The 27,411-nt window shown below is 46.9% G+C and overlaps 1 protein-coding gene across 11 annotated transcripts in view; it reads left to right on the top strand.

The window, feature by feature from the left end:
* Inpp5b (inositol polyphosphate-5-phosphatase B) overlaps nucleotides 1-27,411 on the top strand; it is a 69,965-nt gene that overhangs the window by 19,768 nt on the left and 22,786 nt on the right. For 10 of the 11 annotated variants that reach the window (XM_076565036.1, XM_076565040.1, XM_076565039.1 and 7 more), the window contains 2 exons: nucleotides 23,516-23,618; nucleotides 26,608-26,775. In XM_076565036.1, coding sequence (XP_076421151.1) covers nucleotides 23,516-23,618; nucleotides 26,608-26,775 — 271 coding nt within the window. Of the gene's footprint in view, nucleotides 1-5,849; nucleotides 6,159-23,515; nucleotides 23,619-26,607; nucleotides 26,776-27,411 lie in introns of those variants that run through there. The other variant, XM_076565045.1, reaches the window with a different exon arrangement.

Genomic DNA, 27,411 nt, shown 5'->3' on the forward strand with positions numbered 1-27,411 from the left:
ATGTGTCCCAATGTCCTGGATATTTTAAAAATGAAAAACTGTTGCTTCTTGGTACAACACTAGTAACCTGTCTTAATTGTCCTTTTCTTTCTTTTTCCTTTGTGTGTGTGCGTGCGTGCGTGCGTGCGTGCGTGCGTGCGGTGTGTGCCTGTGTGTATACGTGTGTGTGGGTTTACAGATGCCTTTGTAGGTGGAAGAGGGAGTGAGGTGCCCTCCTCCATCGCTTTCTGCCTCATTCCCTGAGTCAAGAGCTCTCAGTGACCCTGGCGCTTCACTGTTTTCCTCTGGGCTGGTGGCCATTGAGTCCCAGCCGTCTTCTTGTGCCCACAGACCCTTCTTGCCAATGCTGGGCTTACAGCACACACAGCCATGCTCTGTATGTCTTTTTCTGGGGTGTGAGGATCTGAACTCAGGTCCTCACGTTTGTCCCTGGTTTGTCCAGTGAGTGCTCTTACCTACCGAGCCGTTTCCTTCCCAGCCCAGTGACTGCCAATCTTACATCTGTAAACTTGCTTCCTGGAAGGAGGAATGCTTCCTTACTTGGGTCCTTTTGCTTGGGAAACAGATACTGCATATGCCTATCCACAAGAGCTTAGACCCCGGCGGTGTCTTGAGCCTATCCAGGAGTGGTTTCTTCTAGTGAGAACTGTACATCCTTTCTGCCGTAGCCTTCCAAGTCCTGGATTGCAAGTGAGGTAGTGAACTGCTGACTCAGCTAAGTTTCTGTCCACTCCTCTCTCTCCTTCCTTTTTTTTTTGAAACAGAGCTTCCTATAGCCCAGGCTAGCCTTGAGCTCCTGAAGTAGCATAGGCTGGCTTTGAACTCATGGCAAATTTGCCTCGGCTTCCAGCATGCTGGGCTACTATGTCCCGTATCCTGTGGTCACTCTTGATTCTGCTCTCTCACATCTGTTAAGCAAATTTTGTCTTTTTTTTGAGTGCAGCACTGCCTCTGTCTACTCACATGTCAGAATCCCCACAGTGCAAGAGCATTCCTTTTTTTCCCCCTGTTTTTTGAGACAACATTTCTCAGTGTAGCCCTGGCTGTCCTGGAATTCTCTCCACAGACCAGGCTGGCCTACAACTCAGAGATCCGCCTGCCTCTGCCTCCTGAGTGGTGTGCGCCACCGCCCTGTGTTCGTTTGGGTTCATTCTTTTTTTTTTTTTGGTTTTTCGAGACAGGGTTTCTCTGTGTAACTTTGCGCCTTTCCTGGGACTCACCTGGTAGCCCAGGCTGGCCTCGAACTCACAGAGATCCGCCTGCCTCTGCCTCTCGAGTGCTGGGATTATTAAAGGCGTGTGCCACCACCCCCTGACTTTGAGTTCATTCTTACCTAGACAATTGAAGTGCCCCTTATTAGTCTTCCCCTACCTACTTCCTTCCTTCTTTTCTCCCTCCCTCCCTCCCTCCCTCCCTCTCTCTCTCTCTCTTTCTTTCTGTTCTGGGCATCAAGCCTCTAGTACCTTGCTCATGCTAGACAGTTGTTCTCCCACTGAGCCACACCCCCAGCCCCCAAGCCCTTCTACCTGTACTTAAATTTCTCTCTCCTTCCGGGATCTCCTTAAAGCACACTTTGCATCACATCCCACTCTGTGTCTGAGAATATTGCTCCACACCGCAGTGCCTATGGAATAAAGTTCAGGTCCCTTTGTGTGGCATTCAGGTCCTACTCAGCTTCACCACAGCTGGCCTCTCTAGTCTCATCCGCACCATGACTCAACCTTTATTCACCTCAAATGTTGTTTATTGTTTTTTGGTAAAGTCCTGTACTTTTTCACCTCTTCATTGACTTGACATTTTTTTTTTTTTTTGAGACAGGGTCTTCACTATGTAGCTCTGGCTGTCCTTGAAGTTACAGAGATCCACCTGCCTCTTTTACCTCCCAGTGCTTCGATTAAAGGCATGTTTTACCATGACCAGCTAAGCTGCAATTTTTGTTTGTTTGTTTTTCAAGACAGGGTTTCTCTGTGTAGCCTCAGCTGTCCTGGAACTCACTCTGTAGACCAGGCAGGCCTCGAACTCAGAGATCCTCCTGCCTCTGTCTCCCGAGTGCTGGGATTAAAGGTGTGTGCCAACACAACTTGGTGTGAGGTTGCATTTTTGAAAAATTTATGTGCGCGCGCGCGCGCGCGCGCGCGCGCACACACACACACACGCGCGCGCGCACACACACACACACACACACACACACACACACACACACACACACACGTGGGGCAAGTCTGGAGGTCAGAGGACAATTTGGTTCTCTCCTTCCACCATTCAGATCCTGGGATTAGACTCAGATCAGCAGGCCCAGCAACAAGAGCCATCTCTCCAGCCCTGGCTCCGTTTTTATAAACTTGAACTTGCCGGTCTTGGCATTTTGCATCAGTAGGTGCTCAAAAGAAAGGCTCTGTGAGCCAGCCAGGTGTGGCTTGTGCCTGTGATTGTAGCACTCGGGAAGTGGAGGCAGGAAGAAGTCCACCTGGGCTACTGGAGGCCACTTCTCAAAGGGGGAACAATCCGCCTTTGGTTGAGCGGAGGAAAGTGTACAAATTGTAGTCTTCACAGGCAGCATGCGCCCCCGCCTTCTGTGAACCGCTCTGCGCCTCCTTCCCCGCTTCCTGGCTTGTTCTTCCCACTTCTCTTTCAGCTTTATCACCAGACCACAGACAGTTCACAGAAGCCTGCTGAAGAGAGCTGGGAGGCACAGTCAAGCCACCTCTAATAGTCCATCACCACTGACCTGCTCTTGTCAAGGGGTTGTACCGGAGTTTCTCTTTAAAAGCTTGGCTGGTTGTTTTTTGTTCTTCTTTACCTAATTAAATTTGTACAGGGTACAAACCAGGTTTTGAATTCGAGACTCAGGGTGCAAAATGTGGTTTTTAGACTTGAGTCCCGACTCCCCAGGGGGTCCCTGACTTCTTCAACATTTTAATCTTGATTTCCTTGTGTCCATCTCCCAAGTGCTGAGATTACTGGCATGTACCACCAGACCTGGTTTTGTGGTACTTTTTTTTAAGGACACAAGATACTGGTAAATGTTAACAGAGTGGACAAGCCAAATGATTGAAGCATAGTTATTTGACTTAGGACAGCATAGGAGGACTTGCAGGAAGGCTGGGTGCAGACCTGGGCACCTACCCTGCCTGAGGAAAGCTATAAACACCTAAGCCGCTCATGGTGGCAACACCTTTAATCCCAGCACTGGGGGTAGAGGCAGGGGGATCTCTGTGAGTTTGAGACTAGCCTGGTCTACCCTGGAGTTCTAAGACAGCCAGGTGATACATAGATCCTGACTCAAAAAAGACAAAACAAAACCCAAACAAACAAACAAAGCCCATAACTGTTTGGATTGGTGGCCAGGCTCAAAGGTAACAAAGGGTTCTTCCCACTCTTTGTAATGTGAGGTGCCCTACTTATAAAGTCCACTCAAGAACTCTTTGCCTGTGTGCTGGGTACTATGTGAACACTTAGTTTTCCACTGTGTAAGAGTAAGACTCAAAGCCTGGCATGGTGGCAGAAGAATTGGGAGTTCAGGGCCAACCTGCACCTAGAAATAATCACATTAAGTGGAATTATGTCATTCTGAGGCAAACAAATGTTGGGGGCTGGGGCATAGCTCAGTACTTAAAGAGCTTGCCGCATGAGCACAAGTTGGATCTCGGGCACCCACATAGATCTGGGTTGCTGGTATGCCCTTGTAATTCCAGTGCTGGGGAGACAGAGGCAGAGGATCCCGGGGGCTCACTAGCCAATCTGGCCTAATCCACAGGCTCCAGGTCATTGAGAGACCCTATCTCAAAAAGCACACACATGAGCGTCATACACACATGAAGTATTACATGGTTTTTTTCCTCGTTTGTGCTTCCTAGGTTTACATGGAGCTATAAAATCGTATGTGTATAGATGATCTGCAAGTAGCCGTGAAACCATCTAGGGGAAGGGAAGAGGATGAATGGGGAGGGAGGGGGAGGAAGGAGGGGAGTGGGCATTGGGGTGTGTGTGCTCAAAGTGCATCCTATCCTTTCCTGGAGATGGCCTTATGTAACCCAGAATAATATAATAAAATAATTAATCAAAAAATGTCCTCTTATCCTCTAAAGAAGAAGAAAAAAGGGAGGTTCAAGGTTTGTGTGGCGTTCAAAGTCTTAACATTTGGCTCAGAATGTGTCACAGTTCTTATTTGCAGTTGTAATTTATTAAGCAAGTGCCGTGATCTATGGACCCTAATAATATGCTGTAAAAGTTCTAGGAGACAGGTGTGGTGTGCATACCTGTGAGGTGGAGGCTGGAGACTCAGGAGTTCAAGGCCATCCTCAGCTATGTAGTGAGTTCTTGAGTTTGAGGCCAGTCTCCCATCCACCATGAGCCCCCATCTCACACAACAAGAAGAAGAATTTTGGGAGTATGTCAAGTCTTGTTTTTGTTTCTTTTTAATCAACATGACAAAATCTCAGAGGAAAATAACTTCAAGTGGGCCAGGAGATGGCTCAGTGTTAAGAGTACTTGCTGCTCTTGTAGAGGACCTGAGTTCAGTTCCCAGCACTCATGTTGGCAGTTCACAACCAGCCATAACTCCTGTTCCAGGGGACTCAATGCATTCTTCTGGCCACTGAGGATGCTCACACACATGCACCTACACACACACACACACACACACACACACACACACACACACACACACACGGATTTATCTTGGCTCATGGTTTCAGAGATTTCAGTTCACAGTCATCTGTCTCCATTGCTTTTTTTTTTTTTTTTAAAGATGTATGTAACAGATATGGGTGCTTTGCGTGTCTGCCTACACACCAGAAAAGGGCAGCAGATCCTGTTATTGTGAGCTACCATGTGGGCGTTGGGAATTGAACTCAGGACCCCTGGAAGAACAGTCATCGCTCCAGTCCCCTCCCCACTTTTTCTCCCCTCCCTTTGTTCTTTTTCCATAATTCTATTTGCTTTAGACTTCTGGTAAAGCAAAAGCATCTCACTGGAAGAACATGGTCAAAGAAAGCTGCTCACTCCCTGGCATCCAGGGAGCAGCGGAGGGGGTGAATGGAGAGATGGAAAGGGCCTGGGGCAATATGCACCCTATGCCAGAAGAGGGTGTCTGATCTGTTGGAGATAGAGTTGTAGGTGGTTGTGAGCTGCATCTTTACCTTGAGCCTCTACAAGAGCCTGATGTAGGTGAGTAAACTGAGGTCCTCTGCAAGAGCAGCAAGGACTCTTGACCACTGAGCCATCTCCAGCCCGTAAGGCATATAGTCCAATACTTTATTGTGACAGGACATCCGTCAAGCAGTGTGGGGGTTAGTAGTAATGGAGCAGGGGGAAAAGAGCAGAGCCAAACTTCTGCTGTGTACCAGACATTGTGCTCTTTATTTTGAGACAGGGTCTTACTCTGTACCTTTTCTGGTCTGGGGCACACTGTGACTCCAGGGCTGGCTTTGAAGAGTCCTCCTGCCACAGCCTCCTATGTACTGTGGTTACAGGTATGAGGCATCATGGCTGTGCATTTGCTGATCATTCGGCTTCTTTGTAAATATGGTCACTCTAGTACCATTTTGCAAATGAGGAAACAAATTTAGTGCTTGAGGTTTTATATGATGTAATGGAAGGAGCCAGGAAAATATCCAGCTGTTTTTATTTCAAAACCTAAGGTTTTCCCTGAACTCCTGTCTCTAAAAGTGCCGAACAAGGCCCTCTGAACTTACAGAGACACCTATTGAAGACTCTGGGGGTGAGCAGGGCTTCGTGAAAGGGGAGGCAGGAATTGAGGCTGGGTTCTACAGGCGAGGTGGCCAGAAAGTAGGAGAGGCTTCGTGGAGGAAGTAGGAGTCAGGGGGCGTGGGTGGGAACCTGTCCTGGTAGATTGAGATGTCTGGAGGTGAATTAATGAGGGAGAGTAAAGCCAATATGCAAAGGGCTTTGGGTGCCAGTTGAACCAGTTTTGGCCTTAACCTGCAGGCATCGTCTAACCCTGAAAGTTTTGGAACAGAAAGATGAAATCAGAGTTTCATGTGGCCAAGACCAGAGACTCCATTGGGCAAGGAGAAATGGGAGGACCTCTTAGGCTCTGTGGCAGCAAATGAGGAGGTGATAGCCTGGCTGCAGAGCAGCAGCTGTGAGAATGAAGAGACACTTGGCCGACCCCCTCGGGAGGCCCCACAAGAAGGGCGAGAGGATGGCAGGATTGCAGAGCTGAGGTCAGAGCGGCTGCCGACTGCAGGGAGAGCTCAGGGAGAGCGCAGAGAGTGGGACCACAGTTTGACCTGGGACCCACCCAAGTGTAGAGCATCCTGTGGGGACTCTAAAGAGACAGGAGGGCTGAGCCAGATGGCCGCTGCTGACAGTGAACCCTGATGTCTGGCCGCCCCCAGAGGAGGGACCAGGCCCAAATCTGCGCCGCTACCAGCTGTATGTGCTGGTAACTTATATAAAGTGAAATTTATAACTGAGTTTCTCACTTGCTGTAGTCACATTTTAGGTGTTTAGTGTAGTTAATGGCCACACGATTGGACAGGGCATCTATAGTATAAAACACCCTGTCCTCAAAAGTTTTTTTTTTTTTTTGTACCCTGAGACAGGGTCTTACTATATAGCCCTGGCTAGACTGGAGCTCACTATGTAGACCTGGCTGGCCTTAAACTCAAAGATCTAGCCGCCTTTGCTTCCCAAGTCCTAGGATTAAAGGTATATATCAGCATGTTCAATTTGTTTCTGTTTTTTTTTTTTTTTTTTTTAATATTAATTTATGTGTGTGGGGGAGGTCAGTGAGCCTGTAGAGGTCAGAGGACAACATTATGGAGTCAGTTCTCTCCTTCTACCTGTATATGGGTCCCAGGGATTGAACTCAGGTCACCAGGCTTGTATGGTGAGTGCTTTACCCATCTGAGCCATCTGACAAGCCCAGAATAGGGTATTTTGATTCGGGTTTAAGCTTACATGAATTTACTTTCCTATGAAAGCCCAGACTCCACATGAGTGGTAGGCCTGGCATCAAGTGTTTGAAACAGGCCTCGAGGCCTCATCTGTCATCGTCATTTTGTAGTTTTGGGCCTTCTCCAGGCCTCATTTGACGTCTGGAGCACCTGGGCTACTGAGTGAAGGATGGCTTCAAGTTAACCATGGAAAAAGACATAACCGTAGGAGGAAGACGCGGTTGATTTTCTCCAGCCGAGGAAACAGATAGCTTGTTCTAGGTCACACACAGTCAGAGGCAGTTGAACCTAAGTTTCTGACTCTAAAGCCTGTGTCTTTATGTAAGAAGAAAACCACAGATTAGGGCTGGAGATGTGGCGCAATCCCTGGGGCGCTTGCCTCCTGTGCACGAAGCCGGAGGTTTGACCCACAGCCCTGTATCAACTCACTGGCCATAGTGGCACACACCTGTAGCCACAGCTCTCAGTAGGCGAAGGCAAGATGATCAGAAGTTCAAAGTCATTCTCTTCTACGTAGTGGGTTTATGACTAGCCTAGACTACATGAGGCCCACTGCAAAAATAAAACCAAAACAAAATGAGAAAGAAAGCAGAAATAAGCAAAAGAGAAACATCAGCACAGTGAAATGACCATTATTAGATATTTGCTGTGTACCCCTTCCAGATTTTCTTTCTTGTTTTTTTTTTTTTTTTTTTTTGGTTTTCTTTTTTAAATTAATTTAGTAATTATTTTATGTGAATTGGTGTTTTGCCTATATAAGGGTGCTTCTTTTTTTTTTAAGATTTATGTAATTTTTTTTAATGTACATTGGGGTTTTGTCTGCATGTATGTTTGTGTGAGGATGTCAGATCCCCTGAAACTGGGGTTATAGACAGTTGTGAGCTGCCACGTGGGTGCTGGGAATTGAACCTGGGTCCTTTGGAAGAACGGCCAACCACTGAGTCATCTCTTCAGCCCCCAGATTTTCTTTACGTTTATAGATCTTTATTTTCTGATACTTTAAACAATTCCTGGCTGGCTGTGATGATGCACATCTTTAATCCCAGCACTCGCTCAGGAGGTAGAGGCAGGTAGATATGTAAGTTTGAGGCTAGCCTGGTCTATTTGCTGAGCTCCAGACCAGACAGGGCTACATAGAGAAACCCTGTCTCAGAAAACAATAATAACAACAAACCGGAAAAACTCTGAAGCTGCATAATGTATAAAGACAAATTTTAAAAATGGGCTATGAGTTTGAAAGAGAGAAGGAAAAGGTTATGTGGGAAGGTTTGGAGAGAGGAAAGTGATGGGGGAAATGGTATAATTATATTTTTTAGTTAAAATTATTTTTAGAAGACGTTTCTTCTTACAGTTTTGGAGGCTAAAGGTCCAAGTTTGTTCACAGTGTGTGGTAGTGTGTGTAGAAGAGGCCACACCGTGAAGCCAGAAGGATTTAAGGACCAAGGTTTTTTTGTTTTGTTTTTTCCCCCTGAGGTGGGGTTTCTCTGTGCAGCCCTGGCTGTCCTGGAACTCTCTTTGTAGATCAGACTGTCCTTGAACTCACAGAGATCCCCCCAATCCTGCCCCCCCCCAACCCCCAGTGCTGGGATTAAAGGCATGTGCCACCACTGCCTGGAGGGTTGTTCTTTCTGTAAGGACTTGTTATTGAGGTGACTAACTGGTGTCCCACAGGAACAACCTTAATCCCTCTTGAGACTAGCATCACCTCTTGAGACCAGATCACCTCAGAGCCTCAGCTTCTAGAAGTTCCACTACCAGGCCGGGCGGTGGTGGCGCATGCCTTTAATCCCAGCACTCGGGAGGCAGAGGCAGGAGGATCTGTGTGAGTTTGAGGCCAGCCTGGTCTCCAAAGCGAGTTCCAGGAAAGGTGCAAAGCTATGCAGAGAAACCCTGTCTGGAAAAAAACAAAAAAAACAAAAAAAAAAAGAAGAAGTTCCACTACCACTCAGCTTTGCTAAATGAAGGCTAACCTTCCAGAGAAGCCTTGTGGACAAGCTACATCCTAACATAGCGATATGCACATGTTGTGTGCAGATGGGTGTTGGTTATGCCGTGTATGTGAACATGGATTCAGAGTCCTTTCTAGCACATGGTGATACAGCCGGCCACACTCATCACCGTTATCGTCAGTGTTTCCTCAGCGCTTCTAACTCCCCAAAGCTTTGAGGGCTGTAAAGAAGTCTTGTTTGGCTCCAGCTGGATTTGGCAGTGAAACTTCCTTTTACCGATATGAGTCTATTTATAGACTTTATTTACCCAAGTGTTGCTATTCATAAGTTGTACTGCGTCTCAGCTTCTACTGGGATTTTTATCGCAATGGTGTGGGTAATGTCCTATCATCCTAGAGTGCCCCAAATTCTGAGTTCCAATATACGCTGGCCTTGGAGGTTTTGAAGCCAGGTTCTGTGGGTCTGTGTTTGACTATACTGATATTTGGGCTAAGAAGAAGCTCTAAAAGGCAACATTATCTGTTAAGCCTGGCTTGTGTGAGAAGATGTTGATTTTTTCTTTCTTTCCTTTTTTTTTTTTTTAAAGATTTATTTATTTATTATGTATACAGCATGTATGACCAGAAGAGGGCACCAGATCTCACTACAGATGGTTGTGAGCCACCATGTGGTTGCTGAGAATTGAACTCAGGACCTCTGGAAGAGCAGTCGGTGCTCTTAACCTCTAAGCCATTTCTCCAGCCCGATTTTTTTTTTCTTTTAAGATGTGAATTCAGAGTCAGAATTTAAAAAAAAGAAAAAAAAACATTCTATACTTCTCCACACCCAGATCAAGCTGCATGCAGTTGTTAGGACTGACCAATTTAGGCAGGCTGTCAATGGGAAATGACTCGGAGTGTAGGCATGACAGGTAGTCATCAGGAATGCATTCAGAGATCACCCCTGAGAAATGGCCCCAATGAGGAGAAGACTGAGACTGCTTTGTTCAGTATTCATTATCAGCTGCCAAGTATGCAGCAGCACTTGTTGTGGCAAGCCAGGGATGGCAGGAAAAGAATCCCGGGTCCTCTCCCGAGATGCCTGTGGTCCGGCTGGCAAGGCGAGACATCTAAGCCCCCTGAGCCAGGGAGGGCTCTGCTGGGATGCAAGCGCCGCGAGCTGGGTGTGCTGGGATCCCAGACACTGGAAGGCAGGGGCAGCAGGTTTGGTAAGTGTGAGGCCAGCCTGGGCTGTACAGCAAGTCCCTGTCTCAGAAGACATAGGGATGCTGGAGGGGTGCCCCAAGTTCAGTTCCTGGCACCCACAGACAGCTCATTACCACCTATAACTCTGGCTCCTGGGGATTGATGCCCTCTTCTGGGCTCCTCAGGCACCTGTACTCACATGTACATATTCTCATTCTCTCTCTCTCTCTCTCTCTCTCTCTCTCTCTCTCTCTCTCTCTCTCTCTCTCTCTCTCTCACACACACACACACACACACACACACACACACACACACATATTGGGGAAAATTATAAAGGCCACTCCACGTAGTTAAAAGAAAGATTTATTTAGTGGATGACTTACAAATGAAGGAATAAATAGGTTGTGGGGGTCTGGGGAAGGTGTATCGCAATCCAGCGGTGTTCTCTGGAGCTCTGCACAGTCAACCTCCACCGTCCAGGGTCCAGGCACAGAGAGCGCACACAGAGAGAGCGCTTGCCCATCCAGCTCTCGGGTTTCCAGCTCCTCCCCTCGCCCCACCTCGTAGGCGTGACAGTTGCCAGAGTCTCAATGGGGGTTGGAACTTCCAGATCCAAGCTGGAATGGCTACCCACTACACACACACACACACACACACACACACACACACACACACACACACACCTGAAAATAAAATAAATCTTGGGGCTAGAGAGATGGCTCAGCCATTAAGAGTACTGGCTATGGAGGACTTGGCTTCATCTCCCAGCAGCCATGATATCTCCAGTCATTTGTACCACAGTTCTAGGGGACCTGATGCCCCTTTTGGCCTCGGCAGGCACCAGGCATACATACGGTACTGGCAAACACTCATATATATAAAATAATTTTTAAAAATTAAAGGAGGAAATCTTTAAGTTTGGGTGTGGTGGCACATGCCTTTAGTCTCAGCACTTGGGAGGTAGAGGCAGGTAGATCTTTGGGAGTTCAAGGCCGGCCTACTAAACATTGTGCACTTTTGCACAGTCAGGGCTTCATAGAAAGACCCTGCCTTGAAAATAAATAAATAGTGGATAAATAAATAAATAAAATGTACATCTTAAAAAAACCCTCAAAGTTAGGCTGCAGAGGTGGCTTAGCAGATAAAGGCGCTTGTTGCCATGCCTGACGACCTGAGTGCAGTCCCTGAGACCCAAGCGACAGAGGAGATAACCAACTCTCAAAAGTCATCCTCTGACCTGCACACACACACACACACACACACACACACACACACACACATACATATACACACATACACATACATACACACACATACATACACACACATACATACACACACATACATACACACACATACATACATACACACACATGCATACACACACACATACACATACATACACACATACATACACACACATACACATACATACACACACGTACATACACACACATACATACACACATACATACATACACATATACACACATACATACACACACACATACACACACGTACATACACATACGTACACACATGCATACACACACATACACACATGTACATACACACACACACACACACACACACACACACACGGAGGAAGACTGTAAGAACTAATTAACAAGAATGCTGACAAGCCAGCTCAGCAGATACTGTGCAAGTGCAGGAACCTGAATTTTATCCCCAGGACCCACAGAAGGTGGGAGGAAAGAACCATCTCCACAGAGTTGTCCTCTGACTTCCTCCCAGTAATAAAGGGGAAAGAAAAGACCTAAGGGAGGGGTGTGTGGAGGAGGAGAAGTAAGTGGAATAAGAGGGTAGAAGGAGAGGACCAGACGTGGTTTTATGGAGGTGATGGTTCTGAGTTGGGCAGTGGAGCTGAAGGGTGGGTGTGGCTTACCCAATGTGGTGGAATTGGTGGGGGTGTGGCTTACCTGATGTGATGGAATTGGCAGGTGGGTGTGGCTTATCTGATGTTGATGGAATTGGCGGGTGGGTGTGGCTTACCTGATGTGATGGAATTGGCAGGTGGGTGTGGCTTATCTGATGTTGATGGAATTGGCGGGTGGGTGTGGCTTACCTGATGTGATGGAATTGGCAGGTGGGTGTGGCTTATCTGATGTTGATGGAATTGGCGGGTGGGTGTGGCTTACCCGATGTTGATGGAATTGGCGGGTGGGCGTGGCTTACCTGATGTTGATGGAATTGGCGGGTGGGCTTAGATATACACAGGGTCAGGGGTATGGCAAAAAGGTAAATAGTGGATTGAGGTCTTGGAGAGGCAGTCTGGGTTGTTTATAGAGGATTTTGCATGTGCTTAATACGCAGATGTTCAGGTTTTATTTCAAAGATGACCAAGTTGTTGAGGGACTTTACACATAAATGACCTGCTGAGAATGATGCTTTCTTCCGACTGTCGATTCAATGGGTTGGAGGTGGTGAATGCAAGTGTGAGCTTTGCAGAAATCAAGGCTGAAGCTAAGGCATGGCCAGGGGATGAAGAAGAGGGTTAATATAAAAATCTTCAAGGGAGCCTGATGCTGCGCATGCTTTTAATCCTAACACTCCAGAGGCAGAGGCTGGTGGACCTCTGAATTTGGGGTCAGCCCGGTCTACATAGGAAGTTCCAGGACAGCCAGGATTACATAGTAAGCTCCTATTTCTAAATAAATAAGTCAATAAGGATAATATTCCTAGACCTGGTAACTTACCACAAGAAGGAAGGAAAAATCTTGTCACCTTTTGGACTGGGTGACAAAGGATTGGAGGGCTGAGGCTGGGGAGGGGCAGAGGGGAAGTGGGGAAGCTGTGGCCAGAGAGGAAGAGTGGTGTTGTGGAGCGGTAAGTGCAGTTGACAACCAGCGTCCATGCCAGGTCCTGGGGAGAAAAGGTTCCGAGTACTGCTCACGGCTGGAAATCCCCCAAACGGTGCTTTATCGTCAGCATGAGGATGCTCTGTCCCACGGAGAGGCGGTGCAAGGTGGAGCCGTGCAAGGCAGCTTCCACAGCACACTACCCCCACCTCAGGGCAGAGCACACTAAGGGGCCTTGGGGTGCACAGACATCGTAGTCACAGCTCCTTAGGCTGAGAAGCTCCGGTACCCCTGCCTGTAACAGAGCTCCATCCTGACATTTTCCAGCTGGCCATGTGAATGTCCCTATGTTATAGGTCAAGAAAGGAAGACCCAGAGGAGGAAGTGACCTGTCATTTACACAGGAAGTTGGTGGTGGAGCAGGCCTTCCACTTCAGTTCCCTGGTGCTTTCGTTCCTGCTCCCCACCAGCTCAGGGAGCAGCCCGGGGGGAGCCAGCCCTGCCTCCCAACGTGTATCTTTTAGCGGGAGTGGCACCCGGTGTCTGGTATAAAGGAGTGATTACAAATCTTTTGTCGTTTTTATGAGAGCATCTCGGGTAGCATAGACTGACCTTGAACTTCTGCCAGTGTGCACCATCATGCAGTTTCATGAAGTGCTGTGGTGGGACCTGAGTACAAGCCATCGGCCGAGCTATATGACGCCTGATGGTGTGTGAGTAGGATGACTTGATATCAAATGATGGTAGTACTAATAGGGAAACCTTTTTAAGTTGATTTAGGGTGTGTGTGTGGCTGTGGTATATATGTGTGTGCACACACATTTGCATATGGAAGCCAGAGGTCAAGATAGGGTGCCTCTATCAATTGCTATTTTACTTTTATTTCTTTTCACTTATTTATTTAGGTTTTTTGAGATAGGGTCTCACTATGTGGCTCTGGTTATTCTGGAACTCACTCTGTAGTCCAGGCTGGCCTTGAGCTTACAGAGATATGCATGCCTCTGCCTCCAGAGTGCTGGAATTAAAGGTGTGCGCCACCACCGTCCAGCATCCAGCTCTCTTATTTTTAAAATTTTGTTTATTATTAGTGTGTGTGTGCACATGTGTGCACACCCTGGCATGTGTGTGGATGTCAGAATGACTTTGTGGAGTTAGTTCTCTCCTTCCATCTTCACTTGGGAGCAGGGATAGAACTCAGGAACATTTTCCAGCTGCAAGCAGAACCATCTCACTGGCCCCCTCTGCCCCTTCTTTGAAATAGGGTCTCACTAAGCCTGGAGCTCATCAGTTGCACTAACTGGTGGTGATGAACTCTAACTCTAGGAATCCGCCTGTCTTTGTCTCCCATCCACTCCCCATCTCGTGTTAAGGTTTCAGAGGAGTGTACCCCAGTGCCGAACTTGTGTGTGTGCTGGGGTCTGAACTCAGGTCCCTATGCTTGCTTGGCTGTCCTTTACTGACTGAGCCATTCGCCAGTGCCAAGAGGAAAGTCTTTTAGATGTCAGATGTGCTTCCCGAGCTTTCCTGAAGCCCCCGGGACTAAGTGTTGACACAGGGACATGGTGGGAGTGCACGATTTTCGATGAGAACCCAGGTCTGTAAACACCAGGTGACTTGCAGCTCAGGGGAGTTGGCAGTTTCAACAGGAGATGGTGCTGTGTTCCTTGTGATGCGATTCTTCTCGTGGCTGTGGTGGTTTTGTGATTAAGAACAAGTAGGGTGAGTAAGCATCCCCTTATCAAAATGTTGGGGCCTGAAGGGTTGGGGGGGTGGAATTGGGTTTTTTTGTTGTTGTTTTTAGAATTGCTTATACATAATAAGATTTCTCTTGGAGATGCTGCCCATGTGTAAACATGACATTTATACATAGCTCATACATAAACCAAAGGTACATGTTTGTGTGTGAGTGTGTGTACATGCTTGTGTTTGAGTGCAGGTACATGCATGAAATCATGTTTCGTGGTGTGGAATTTTCAATTTGTGAGCATCGGGCTGGGACTCAAAAAAATTGAAACTGATGGGGTGGTGGTGGCGGCGGCGTATGCCTTTAGTCCCAGCACTCGGGACACAGAAGTAGGCAGATCTCTGTGAGTTCAAGGACAGCCTGATCTACAGAGTGAGTTCCAGGATGGCCGGGACTGTTCCACAGAAAAACCCTGTCTCGAAAAACCAACAACAAAAAAATTTTTTTTAAACTGGGCATGGTGGCACAGGCTTGCAATCCCAGGACCTGGGAAGCTGATGATGGGAAATTGCTGGAAGTTTAAGGTCAGCCTGAGCTAAATAGCAAGATTCTGTCCCAAAAGACAAAAAGGGAGGGGGATGAAGGGGAGATGGCTCAGAGGTCAAATGCTTGCTACTCTTGCAGAGGGCAGAGTTTGGTTCTTGGCCTCAGTGTTGGGTGCACATTGGACCCAATGCTCTCTTCTGGCCTTCATGGACACCCACACTCAGGTACACATACTCTAACATAGATCCACATGTAAACATGATTAAAAGTAAGATTAGCCTTTAATCCAAGCATGTGTGTATGTATGAGTGTGTGTGTGTGTGTGTGTGTGTGTGTGTGTGTGTGTGTGTGTGTATTTTGTTCCTGGGGAATTGAACCTAGGGCCTCATATATGCTAGGCAAGGGCCCTACCACCAAGTTATATATCCTCAGCCCTTTTATCTATTTTTTCTTTGTTTTGTTTTGTTTTAAACAGGAACTTATTCTGTAGCTCACGTTAACCTTGAATTCAGGATAATCCTCCCTCTTCATTCTCCAGATGCCGTAATTTTGAGTGTATGCCACCACTCATAGCTAGAACTGCTGGGTAATTTTTGTTGATGTGTTTGGTTTTTGAGACAAGGTCTCTCTATTATGTAGCTCTAGCTGTCCTGGGATTTACTATGTAGACCAGGCTGGCCTGGGATTCACTCTGTAGACCAGGCTGGCCTGGAACTCACTGGTGAGTATTTTTTTGACGTGAAAAGACAGGGCTCAGTGGGTGATGATGCTTACCTCCAAGCCTGACCACCCGAGTTTCATCCGGGACCCGCATGGTAGAAGGAGAAACCAACTCCTTCAAGTTGTTTCTGACCTCCACAAGCATCTGGGTCCCCCCAATAAATAAATATGTGTTTTGACAGTAGGGTGCTACGAACTGAGGAGATTTAGGAGCTTCTAGAGTACAGATAAAGGGATATGCGGAGAGTGGGGGGTTCCCACAGAGTGTCAGTGTGAGCTTCTAACATCTGGATGGCTGAGGAATGAGAGCAATGTGGGTGTCAGGAGGAAGTGAATCCCAGACAGAGGGACCAACAAGAGGAAAGCCCCTGCTATGGCAATGAACTTGACATGTTCTGGGAACAGTGAGGAAGGAAACAGGGCCGGGTCAGAATGTGTGGGGTCCCAGAGGCATCAGAGACTCAGGGCAGGGCCTTCTGCGGGTGGCTTTTATTTTCAGTGTGATGGGAAGCAGTTTGAAAATTGTAAGCAGAGAACTGACGTCATCGAATACTCTTGTGCACTTTAAGGTTTGCTGTGGCTGCCCTGTGGAAAACTAACAATAGGCCTTACGTAAGGAGGCACACACAGGAAGCCGCTGCTGTAGTCTTGAGGAGAGAACTGACATGGTTTCGAAGGCAGAACTCGCTTGGCTTCAGTTGCCAATGAATTGAGTGTACATGTGAGTGTGGAAAAGGCAGAGTCAAGATAAGGCCTTGGGGTGTTTGTTTGCTTGTTTTAGGTCAGTTCTCTCCAAGTAGCTCGCTCTCGCTGCTCTCCTTGAGCAGCAGTGGTCTCCCAAGTGCTGAGCTTATAGGTGTGTCCCACCCTGCTAGTGGGAGCCCTAATTTCTCTTGTTTTCCTGTTTTGTCAAGACACAGTTTTGCTGTAGCCTAGGCTGCTCTCAAACTCGAGGCCGGCCTTCCTCGGGTCCCCCAGTGCTGGGATCACAGGCATGTGCTGCCGAGCCCAGGGAGAGTGAGCTTTATGCCCTGACGGGCTGGTTGAGTGCTGGGGCCGTTTTTAACTGGAATGTGAAGGTGAGACCAGGATGTGAGTGTAGGAACTGGAAATCAGGTGGAAGGTGGAGAGCAGAAATGCAAAGCTAAGAATTTGTTTAGTTGTTGGTTTATTTGCATGCCATGAGGCAAGTTTTATTTTCATTAATCCTACAGTGTTCCGTAGTATCCCAGGGCAAACTGGAGCAGTCTGACTGGGCTCCTGAGACCCACAGGTCAATGGATCATGCAGAGTCCCTGGGTTCACAGTGTACTTTATTATTTGTGGCTTTTCCTCCAGGGTTTTCAGATGATGTAGATGGAGACTCTTAAGGTATTGAGAAAACTTCACTCTGCTTTTCCTGCTCAGTAGTCTCCTTGGTGGGGGGACATTCTCCCACATGTTTTATTTTTCTATTTTAATCTGTCTTTGAGGCAGGGTCTCTTTACATAGCCACAGCTCTGGCTGTCCTGGAACTTACTGTATTGACCTGGCAGGCCTTGAACTCACAGAGATTTGCCTGCCTCTTTTTGTTTGTTTGTTTTTGTTTTCGAGACAGGGTTTCTCTGTGTAGCTATGGTTGTCCTGGAACTCACTCTCTAAACCAGGCTGGCCTGGAACTCAGAGATCCTCCTGCCTCTGCCTCCTGAGTGCTGAGATCAAAGGTGTGTGCCACCACCACCGCCTGCTTGTTGACATGTTCTTTTTGTTCCTAGCACTTGGGAGGCAGAGGCAAGTGGATCTTGATGAGTTTGAGGCCATTTGGAGGACAGTTAGGGGGAGTGAGTTCTCTCTTTCATCACGTGAGTCCTGGGGATTAAACTTGGTGTCAAGCACTCAATACCCACTGAGTCTCCTCACTGGATGATGTGTCTCCATTTTCTTATCGAGCTCTTAGCAAAGCCGACAGTCCCCATGTTCCTAAAGTGGTCCAGGAGCCTCACTCCTCGTTTGCTCTGCTGTGCTCATTTGCATTTATGTGGCAAGAGACCCCTGTGGAGGGGCTGGAGGGAAGGCCCAGAGGTTAAAGCACTGGCTGCTCTTGCAGAGGACCCAGGTTCAGTTCCCAGCACCCACGTGGTGCCTCACAACCATCTGTAACTCTGGTTCCAGGAGATTCTATGCTATCTTCTGACCTCCTTGGGCATCAAGCACACAGGTGGTGCACATACATACATGTAGGCAATAAAACAATCTGAGGGGGGGGGTTAAATCCTGAGACTAGGGCTGGGGAGATGTCTCAGTAGGTAAAAGTGTGCAGAATCTCCAGCACTCACATTGAAAAGAAATAAAAAATGAAACCCTGGGCCAATGTGGTTAGGGTCCGAGGAAGAGAACAGAGAGGGAAGAGATGCCTTGCTTAGGGCATGGGTGTTAGAGGGGGGACCTCCCAAGGACTAGTTCCCAAAGGAAGCAGTGACATCCATCAGGACTTACTTCAAGGAGGTGGAAGTGGACACAGCTGCAGACTGAGCCACAGGCTTGTCCGTTACCGTGAGCAGCGGGTAATGGGAGATTAGAGACAAGGCTGGACCACAGAGGGCTGAAACAAGGCTGGACTGCAGAAGGTTGAAAAGACAAGAGCAGAGGCTGGATAGAGATGAGCCTTCCACAGGGTTTTCATCTCAGCTCCCACTGCTAACTTTTACATTTTAGAACTTTACTTTGTTTTCTTTCCCATGGGGTTTCTCTGTAGTCCAGGCTGTCCTGAAACTCAGAGATCCTCCTGCCTCTGCCTCCTGAGTGCTGCGATCAAAGTATGAGCGACCACGTTTGTCAGAACAGCTTTATTTTTCTTTGAAAACAGTGCGGAGACTTCCTAACCTTACTGACACCAGCCCCCTGTGCCACCATCCTGCACTAGTGACGGCACATTTGTTTGGGGTTCTTGTCTCTTTGTTTGTTTGTTTTGTTTTTCAAGGCAAGGTTTCTTTGTGTAGCTCTGGCTGTCAAGGAACTCCTACAGACCAGTCTGACCTTGAACTTAGAGATCTGTCTGCCTCTGCCTCCCAAGTGCTGGGACTAAAGGTGTGTACTACCACCACCTCAAATTGGCACATTTGTTTACAAGTATTAAACAGGTGTTGATAGATATTATTTGTTTTTGTTTGTTTGTTTGTTTTGTTTTTATTTTTTTTCAAGACAGGGTTTCTCTGTGTAGCTTTGGAGCCTGTCCTGGAACTTGCTTTGTAGACCAGGTTGGCCTTGAACTCACAGAGATCCCTCTGGCTCTGCTTCCCAAGTGCTGGGATTAAAGGCATGTGCTACCACTGCCTGGCATTGACAGTTATTATTAACCAAAGTCCATACTCAGATTTTCTTGGATTTTTACCTCATGACTTTCACTGCCCTTAGTCCCATTCAGGACCCCCTGACATTGAACTGTCATGTGTCCCCTTAGTTTCCTCTGATGTGTGACAGTTTCTCAGTCTTGCTTTGTTTTTGATGACTTTGACAGCTCTTAAGAGCACTCCCTTTCTCCTTAGCCTAGGCCCCTGTCGAGGGAGGGAACAGTCAAGGGTATAGGTGATCAACGTGACTTATCACAGCTGAACCTTGTCCACCTGGCTGAGGAAGTGCCTGGCACATTTCTGCCCACAAAGCTTTGATTCTCCTCCTTTGCATGCTTCATCATTTGGAAGGAAGTCACTCTGCACACCCTGAGGAGGATGGAGTTAGCTTCCTCTCAGAAGCGGGAGCTGCTATGTGAGTTATTTGGAATTCTCCTGGGGAAAGTTATGTCTTCTCGTTTGTTTTATCATCCCAGTGGTTATTTATTATTTATTTACATATTTTTAGCACTCTCCTACTTTCTAGCGCTGTTGGGTATTTCAGGTCCATTTTGTGTATTTCCTTTCTCAGCCCCCAAATAACCAGACTTCTCAGGAGCCTCGTATTGGAAAATAGTGTTAGAAGCTAAGGTCTCACATCAAGTGTGCTTGTATGTTCTTGTTTCTCAGATGACAGCAAAGAAATAGGTGTATGTGGAGTGGGTGGCAGTTTTTTTTCTTTTTGTTTTATTTTTTTAATTTTGTGCATTGGTGTTTTGCCTGCATTTATGTCTGTATAAGAGTGTCAAATCACTTTGAGCTGGATTACAGACAGTTGTAAGCGGCCATGTGGGTGTTGGGAATTGAACCCGGGTCCTCTGGAAGAGCAGCTACCGCTGCTCTTAACCACTGAGCCATCTCTCCAGTCCCTTTTTCTTTTTCTTTGAGAAAGGTTCTCACGTATCCTAGACTCACTGTGTAGTTGAGGGTGAGTTTGAACTTCTGACCCTCTAGCCTCCACTCAGGATTGTTTTAAATTACCATCTGCAGCGTATATGGTGCTGGGGATTGAACCCAGGGCTCCATGCATGCTAGACAAGCACTCTCCTAACTGAGCTACATCACCGACCCCATGGGAATATTCTTTTCTTTATTTAAATGTCAATCATGTGTCTATGTGTGTATGTGTGAGTATATGGCATGTTTGTAGGTGCCCTGGGAGGCCAGCAGCATAGCTGGAATTGGTGTTACAGGTGGTTGTGTGTGCCTAGCATGTGTGTAGAGGTCAGCAATTTGTAGGAATGGCTTCTCTCCTCTTATCATGTGGATTCTAGGGCCTGAACTCCGTTGTCAGGCTGGGCAGCAGGTACCTTTACCCACTGAGCCATCTCACTGGTCCAGGCCCTATATCTTGTTTGTTTTGAGTGAGACAAGGTCCTGATACGTAGATGATCGGCCTTTAACTTGCAATCCTACTACATCAGTGTCCCCAGGCATGTGTCACTATGCCTGGCTGGTCCATTCAGTTGTTTGGGTGGCAGAGTGTCCCAGGTTTTTCATGCTTGCAGAGCAAGTGTTGTGTAGCTGGTCTTTCTTCGGCCCACCATCTCCCGAGTAATGACACAGAGACTTTTTATTAATTATGAAAGCTTGGCCTTAGCTTAGGCTTGTTCCCAACCCGCTCTCAAAACTTAAATTAACCCATGTGTATTAATCCATGTTCTGCTATGTGGCTTGTTACCTCTTCTATATGTCTGACTTCCTCTGAGTCTCACTGGTGAATCCCTACCTCTGATTCTCTGCCCCCGCCCCCCAAGTTCCTCTCTTTTCCCAAAAGTCCCACCTGTCCTCTCCTGTTAGCTATTGGCCATTCAGCTCTTTATTAAACCAATCAGAAGGTACCCTGACAGAGGCACATCTTCATAGTGTACCAAAAGGTTACCTACAACACTGTTGTTACACACTGAGTCACCTGCCCAGTCCCTCCATCTTAGTTTTTTATTTGCTTGTTTGTTTAACACAAGATTTCACTATATTGCCTTGTCAGGCCTGGAACTCTCTAGATAGACTAGGCTGGCCTTGAACTCACCAAGATTCACCTGCCACTGCCTCCTGAATGCTAGGATTAAAGTTGTGCACTACTATGCCCAGCCAATTTTCTTTCTTGTCAAAGATTTATCCTTGTATTTTTAATTGTGCACAGTTGTGTATGTTGAGTATGGACACATACAGGTGAGTGTCCTTGCTCTCTGAGGCCAGAGACATAGGACCTCCTGGAGCTGGAGTTACAGTTACAGCTGGGATTGTGAACCACCTTGGTGGGTGCTGGGAACTCAAGTCTGGTCCTATGCTAGAACAGTATGTACTTTTAACTGCTGAGCCATCTCTTCAACCCCTAATTTTTCTTTTCTTTCTTTATTTTTTTGGTTTGTTTGGTTGGCTTTTTTTGTTTTTTGAGACAGGGTTTCTCTGGGTAGCCCTGGCTGTCCTGGCACTCACTCTGTAGACCAGGCTGGCCTCAAGATCAGAGATCTGCCTGCCTCTGTCTCCCGAGTGCTGGGATTAAAGGTGTGTGCCACTACCACCTGGCTAATTTTTCTTTTTACATTTATCTTGCTGTAACGAGTCCCTTCCAAATATTTCTTCATACCCTATGGTTTTTGAAGCTGTTTGTTAATGATGAGCAGCACTTATCATTTCAGAGCACTTTGACCTTTTCCAGCCATAGATCTCAGATCCTTGTCTTTCTCCTATTTGGAGCTTCAGTCTTACCAGCAAAACACACTAGGATCACAGTCTTCTACCTTTTAATGTGTTGTGTGGTTATTAAATCGTTTGCACACTCGTCAGCCCATTTGATCTCTATAGTAAACCAGCACAGAAGGCAGGACAGGACTGATTACTGAGATCAAGAGAGGTTGGATGGCTGGGTGGTGGTGGTGGCGGCGTGTACCTTTAATCCCAGCACTTGCGAGGCAAAGGCAGGCAGATCTCTGTGAGTTCGAGGCCAGCCTGGTCTACAGAGCGAGTTCCAGGACAGCCAGAGCTATACAGAAACCCTGTCTTGAAAAGCAGACAACAAGAAGAAAACAAAACACATAAAAAAGAGAGGTTAGATGGCTTGTCAGAGTCAGCAGATAATAAAAGACCGTCTGTCGCCCCAGCATTTAGATGTATGAGGCAGGAGGAGTGCCATGAGTGTGAGGACAAGCTTCATTGTAATACCTTGTCTCAAAACAAATAAGCAAGCGTTGTTGGGCACGCCTGTAGACTGCATGTCTGTAGTCCTAGTATTTGGGAGGTAGAAGCAGGAGGATCAGGAGTTCAAAGCCAGCCTTGGCATGTAGTGAGTTTGAGGCCAGCCTGAGATCATAAGATCCCATCTCAAAAAAAAAAACAGGTGGATATTTCTGTCCTGCCAGCCTGCTCCCAAATAAATGCACAGAGACTTATTATTTATGAAAGCGTGGCTGATAGCTTAGGCTTGTTTCTAACTAGCTCTTATAACTTAACCCATTTCTGTTCATCTATGTGTTGCCATGTGACTTGTGGCTTTTACCTCTTTTCTTGTCTATTTCTTCTTGTCCACTGGAACCCTTCTTCCCAGGGTTCTCCCTGGCTGGCTGCCTCACCTGTACCTCCTGCCTAGCTAGTGGGCGGTTAGATTTTTATTAAACCAATCAGAAGGCGCCTTGTTTGTTAAAGACACATCATCACAGTGTAGAAAAGATTATTCCACAACAAACGACAAGAAAAAGGAGTGCTGGGGAGACGCTTCCACCGCTAAATTGCTGTACTGGAGCAAGGACCTGAGTTCAATCCTCAGAACCCATTTAACAGCTGGGTCAGGTGGTGTGCTCTTGTATCCCAGGACTGGGGAGGCAGAGACAAGCGGATCTGTGGCACTTGCTGGCCAGCCAGCCTAGCTCAGTGTGTGTGTGTGTGTGTGTGTGTGTTGGGGGGGTGGGGCTCCAGGCCTGAGAAAAAAAATGTGCCAGTTAAGGAAGACTTGTTGTCTTTTGGCTCCCCCCCCACCCCCCAAACAGTTAAAAAAAAAAAAGAGAGAGAGAGAAACCAAAAAGAAGAAAATGAAGTCCTTGGCAAAATAGATTTCTGAGTTTCGTGTTACTTTTTCTGTAACTTCCATTCCTGGAAAGGGGATGGAGTGACTAGAACAGCTTTATCTTCATCAGCAAAGCCATCAGGGTGAGCTACCTTTCCGTCTCTGTCCATGGCCTGTGCGACTGCACCCGTGGGCCAGCGTGGCCTTTGCAGTTTCCCAGCAGGGTGTAGACTGCCAGTGATTCCGCCGCTACCATCTGAGAAGCTGTGGTCTGTGCACTCAAGCACACGTGTATGCTTTAATTCCTTCTCCTCCTCAGGTGGCTCTAACCCGGACAGCTCGAGACCAAATGGGAGAGGCCTGCTTATGGACCAGAGCTCTGGGGCCAGGTGTCTGGAGAAACCAGAAAACTCCCTCACAAGGTAACACCCCTCCCTTCGTTTGTGTCTCTTACGTGTGAGACTGTATTCACCAGAGAATCACCCCCACTGTGTATAACGTAAGTTGTTCCAAGTAGCTGAAGCCTGAGAAATGTTCCTAATGTGCGTGACCCAGCTCTCTCACTGTGTGCGCCAGGCTGCATCCTCTTACAGGGACTGTTGTTACATCAGAGTCCCGTACTGTACTGTTTTAGAGCTAAGGAGACTCAGGTGATAGGAAATTACGTTAGTGGGTGGAGAGATGCTCAGCAGTTAAGAGCATTGGCTGAGTTTACGGAGAACCCAGGTTTGATTCACAGCAACTGCATGGCTCCAGGGATCTGATGCTCTCTTCTGGGAGTCGTGCTCATCTGTACATAACCTTGTGGAGACACACACATACTTAAAAATAATAAAACAAATCTTAAAAAAAAGAGATGCCAAGTGGTGGTGGCGCACACCTTTAATCCCAGCATTCAGGCAGAGGCAGGTGGATCTCTGTGAGTTTCAGGAGAGCCAGGGCAACACAGAGAAACCCTGTCTGGAAAAACCATTAAAAAAGAGAAGAGGCCGGGCGGTGGTGGTGCACGCCTTTAATCCCAGCACTCGGGAGGCAGAGGCAGGTGGATCTCTGTGAGTTCGAGGCCAGCCTGGTCTACAGAGCGAGATCCAGGGAAGGCACAAAACTACACAGAGAAACCCTGTCTCGAAAAACAAAAAAAACAAAAACAACAACAATAACAACAACAAAAAAAAAAAAGAGAGAGAGAGAGAGAGAAGAAGAAGAAAAAAGAGGAGAGAGAGTTCATAGGTTGGGTAGAGAAGATGGCTCAGGAGATAAAGCCTTGTCTCACTAACTTGAGGACCTGAGTTCAGATTCCTAGAATCTGTGTTAATTTTTTTTTTTTTTTTTTTTAAATACAGCACTCAAACTTGAACTTGTGAGCACTCTAAATCTCCTGTAGAGAGATACTTCGGCAGTTTAGAGCACTTTCTGTGCAATTGTAAGAGCCAGAGTCCAGACCCGAACACCTGAGTAACAAACAAACCACTGTTCAGTGAACACATGTTTGTAATCCAGGTCCCAGGACAGGAGGATGAGGCATGGAAACAGGAGGGGCATTGGGACTCGCTGACTTCCACCCTAGCTTAGCAAACAGGAGCCCCAGATTCAGGGAGAAAGGTTCCAGCCTGCCTGAAGGACCAGACAATGATGGAGGAGGAGATCCAGCGCCCTCTTCTGGCCAGTGTGTGCATACAAACAAATGGATGATTTTAAAAAATTGTAGCCTGCCTGGCAAAGGTGGCACACTCCTTTAACCCCAGCACTAGGGAGGCAGAGGCAGGTGGATATCTGTGAGTTCGAGGCCAGCCTGGTCTACAGAGCGAGATCCAGGCCATTACTCTACACAGCAAAATTCTGTTTTTTAAAAAAAAACAAGCCGGGCGGTGGTGGCGCACGCCTTTAATCCCAGCACTTGGGAGGCAGAGCCAGGCGGATCTCTGTGAGTTCAAGGCCAGCCTGGGCTACCAAGTGAGTTCCAGGAAAGGCGCAAAGCTACACAGAGAAACCCTGTCTCGAAAAACCAAAAAAAAAAAAAAAAAAAACAAGCAAAAATACAAGAAACTGAAGATGTTTGATCCCCCCCCCCCCATATTCTTTTTATACTTTTCTGACTTGGAAAACACGTATTTTTTCTTCACCCCTCTCTCATTATACACATTATATTTAGTGTGTTTTCTAGTGCTTCCCACTGATGATAAGTGGAATCACATGGGCAAGATAAAATACTTACCTTTTGGTCAATATTTTAGTCACACCTTAAGCAACAATGAGCAGTCACCAAATTTGAATGCATTCGGGAATCCATCATTCTCAAACCATTTTGGTATCTATGTTATATATTCTTCTTATTATATTTTTTGAAACAGGGTTTCTCTATGTAGCCCTGGCTATCCTGGAACTCCCTTTGTAGACCAGGCTGGCCTTGAACTCACAGAGATCTGCCTGCCTTTGCCTCTTGAGTGCTGGGATTAAAGGTGAGCGCCACCAAACCTGGCTTTAAAATTTTTTTAAGGATTTATTTTATGTAAATGAGTGTTTTGCCTGTGTGTATGTGTAGCACATGTATCTGATGCCCTCAGGTCAGAAGAGAGCACCAATGTCTGGAACTGGAGTTACGGATGGGTGGGAGCCACCAACCGAACTTGGTTTCTCCTCAAGAGCAACTCTGAACCACTGAGCCCTCTCCCCCGTCATATCCCCACCCTTATTTTTCTTGAGACAGGGTCTCCTTATGTAGCTCTGGCTAGTCTAGAGCTTGATGTATAGATGAGGATGGAACTCCGAGGTCTGCCTGCTCTGGCTTCCTAGCGCTGAGATTAACGTGTATCAACCACCAAGCTGCACACTCTTAATCTAACCTTGACTGATACATAAGCAACAGTGGTGCTACAATACCCATGTGGTGTCTTAGTGACCGAGTGCCGTGACCACAGCAGCTGCTAGAAAAGAAAGCATTTAATTGAGGCTTGCTTACAGGTTCACAGGTTTAGTCCACTATCATCATGGTGGGGAGCATGGAGCTGGAGCAGTAGCTGAGAGTTACATCCTGATCCAGCAGCAGCATGAAGAGAGCCTGGGCCAGCCTGGGCTTTTGAAATCTCAAAGCCCACCTCCAGTGTTAACTTCCTCCAACAGGACCACACCTACTCCAACAAAGCCACATCTCCTAATCCTTCTAATCCTTCTATATAGTGCCATTCCCTGGTATCTAAACATCAAGTATATGAGCCTCTTGGGGCCATTCTTATTCAAACAGCCACACATGTCATTTAGTCAGTGTTGGGAACGTCTTCAAGAGCCTTATCTACTTTAACTTGGACTCCTTTATTCTTCTGTGATAAGGTGCTAATGTGTGAGAATATCTAGCTTTATATTTATTTTCCATACCAGACTTAAAATATGACTAAAATGCTTTTATTTTTCCAGACAGAGTAAATCTAAGCCTGATATTACTGACATGGTTCGCTCCTCCACAATCACGGTATCAGACAAGGCTCACATTTTATCCATGCAGAAGTTTGGGCTGAGAGACACAATTGTGAAATCACATCTCTTGCAGAAGGAAGAGGATTATACCTACATCCAGAACTTCAGGTAGTTAACCAGGTTCTCCACAGTTTATTTCTCTTGTGACAGAGTGTCACAGTGTAGTCCTGGCCGGCCTGGAACTTGTCATGTAGACCAGGGTGGCTTCAAACTCACAGAGGCTGCCTACCTCTGCTTATGGAATGCTGGGATTTAAGGTGTGTGTTAATGGTTTTTCAAGGCAAAATGACCATTCTGCTCTCTAGAATTTAAGCATCTGCCACACATACTGTGGATTTGGAAGCAAATTATTCTGTTTGGTATTTTTCCTTTTCAAAAAGAATCATTGTGTTTACTTTTTTTCCCCTATGTTATCCAGCTTGGAACTTAAAGGATCAAGTCATCCTCCTGCCTCAGCTGTACAAATGCTGGGTTACAGATACGTGCTGCTGTGCCCACTCTAGTTGCTCTTCGTGGGCAGGTGTCTGAACATGCTGTGTGTGCTCTGGGCAGGCTCTGTGGGTGATGGGCTGAAGTGATTGGCACAGCGTGCAGGTGGCTGCAGAGTATTGACAGGGATAAACGAGCACAGAACAAAGAGCAGTATCCCGAGTCTCAGCACCTGCCTGAGGTTTTCTATTCCCATGCTCACTCCTGGCCTTTGAAGAAAATCATTGAAAATGAAATTCGTTGATGTTCAGTAAT

This window comes from Peromyscus maniculatus, chromosome 2, assembly GCF_049852395.1.
Source record: "Peromyscus maniculatus bairdii isolate BWxNUB_F1_BW_parent chromosome 2, HU_Pman_BW_mat_3.1, whole genome shotgun sequence".
NCBI lineage: Eukaryota > Metazoa > Chordata > Mammalia > Rodentia > Cricetidae > Peromyscus > Peromyscus maniculatus.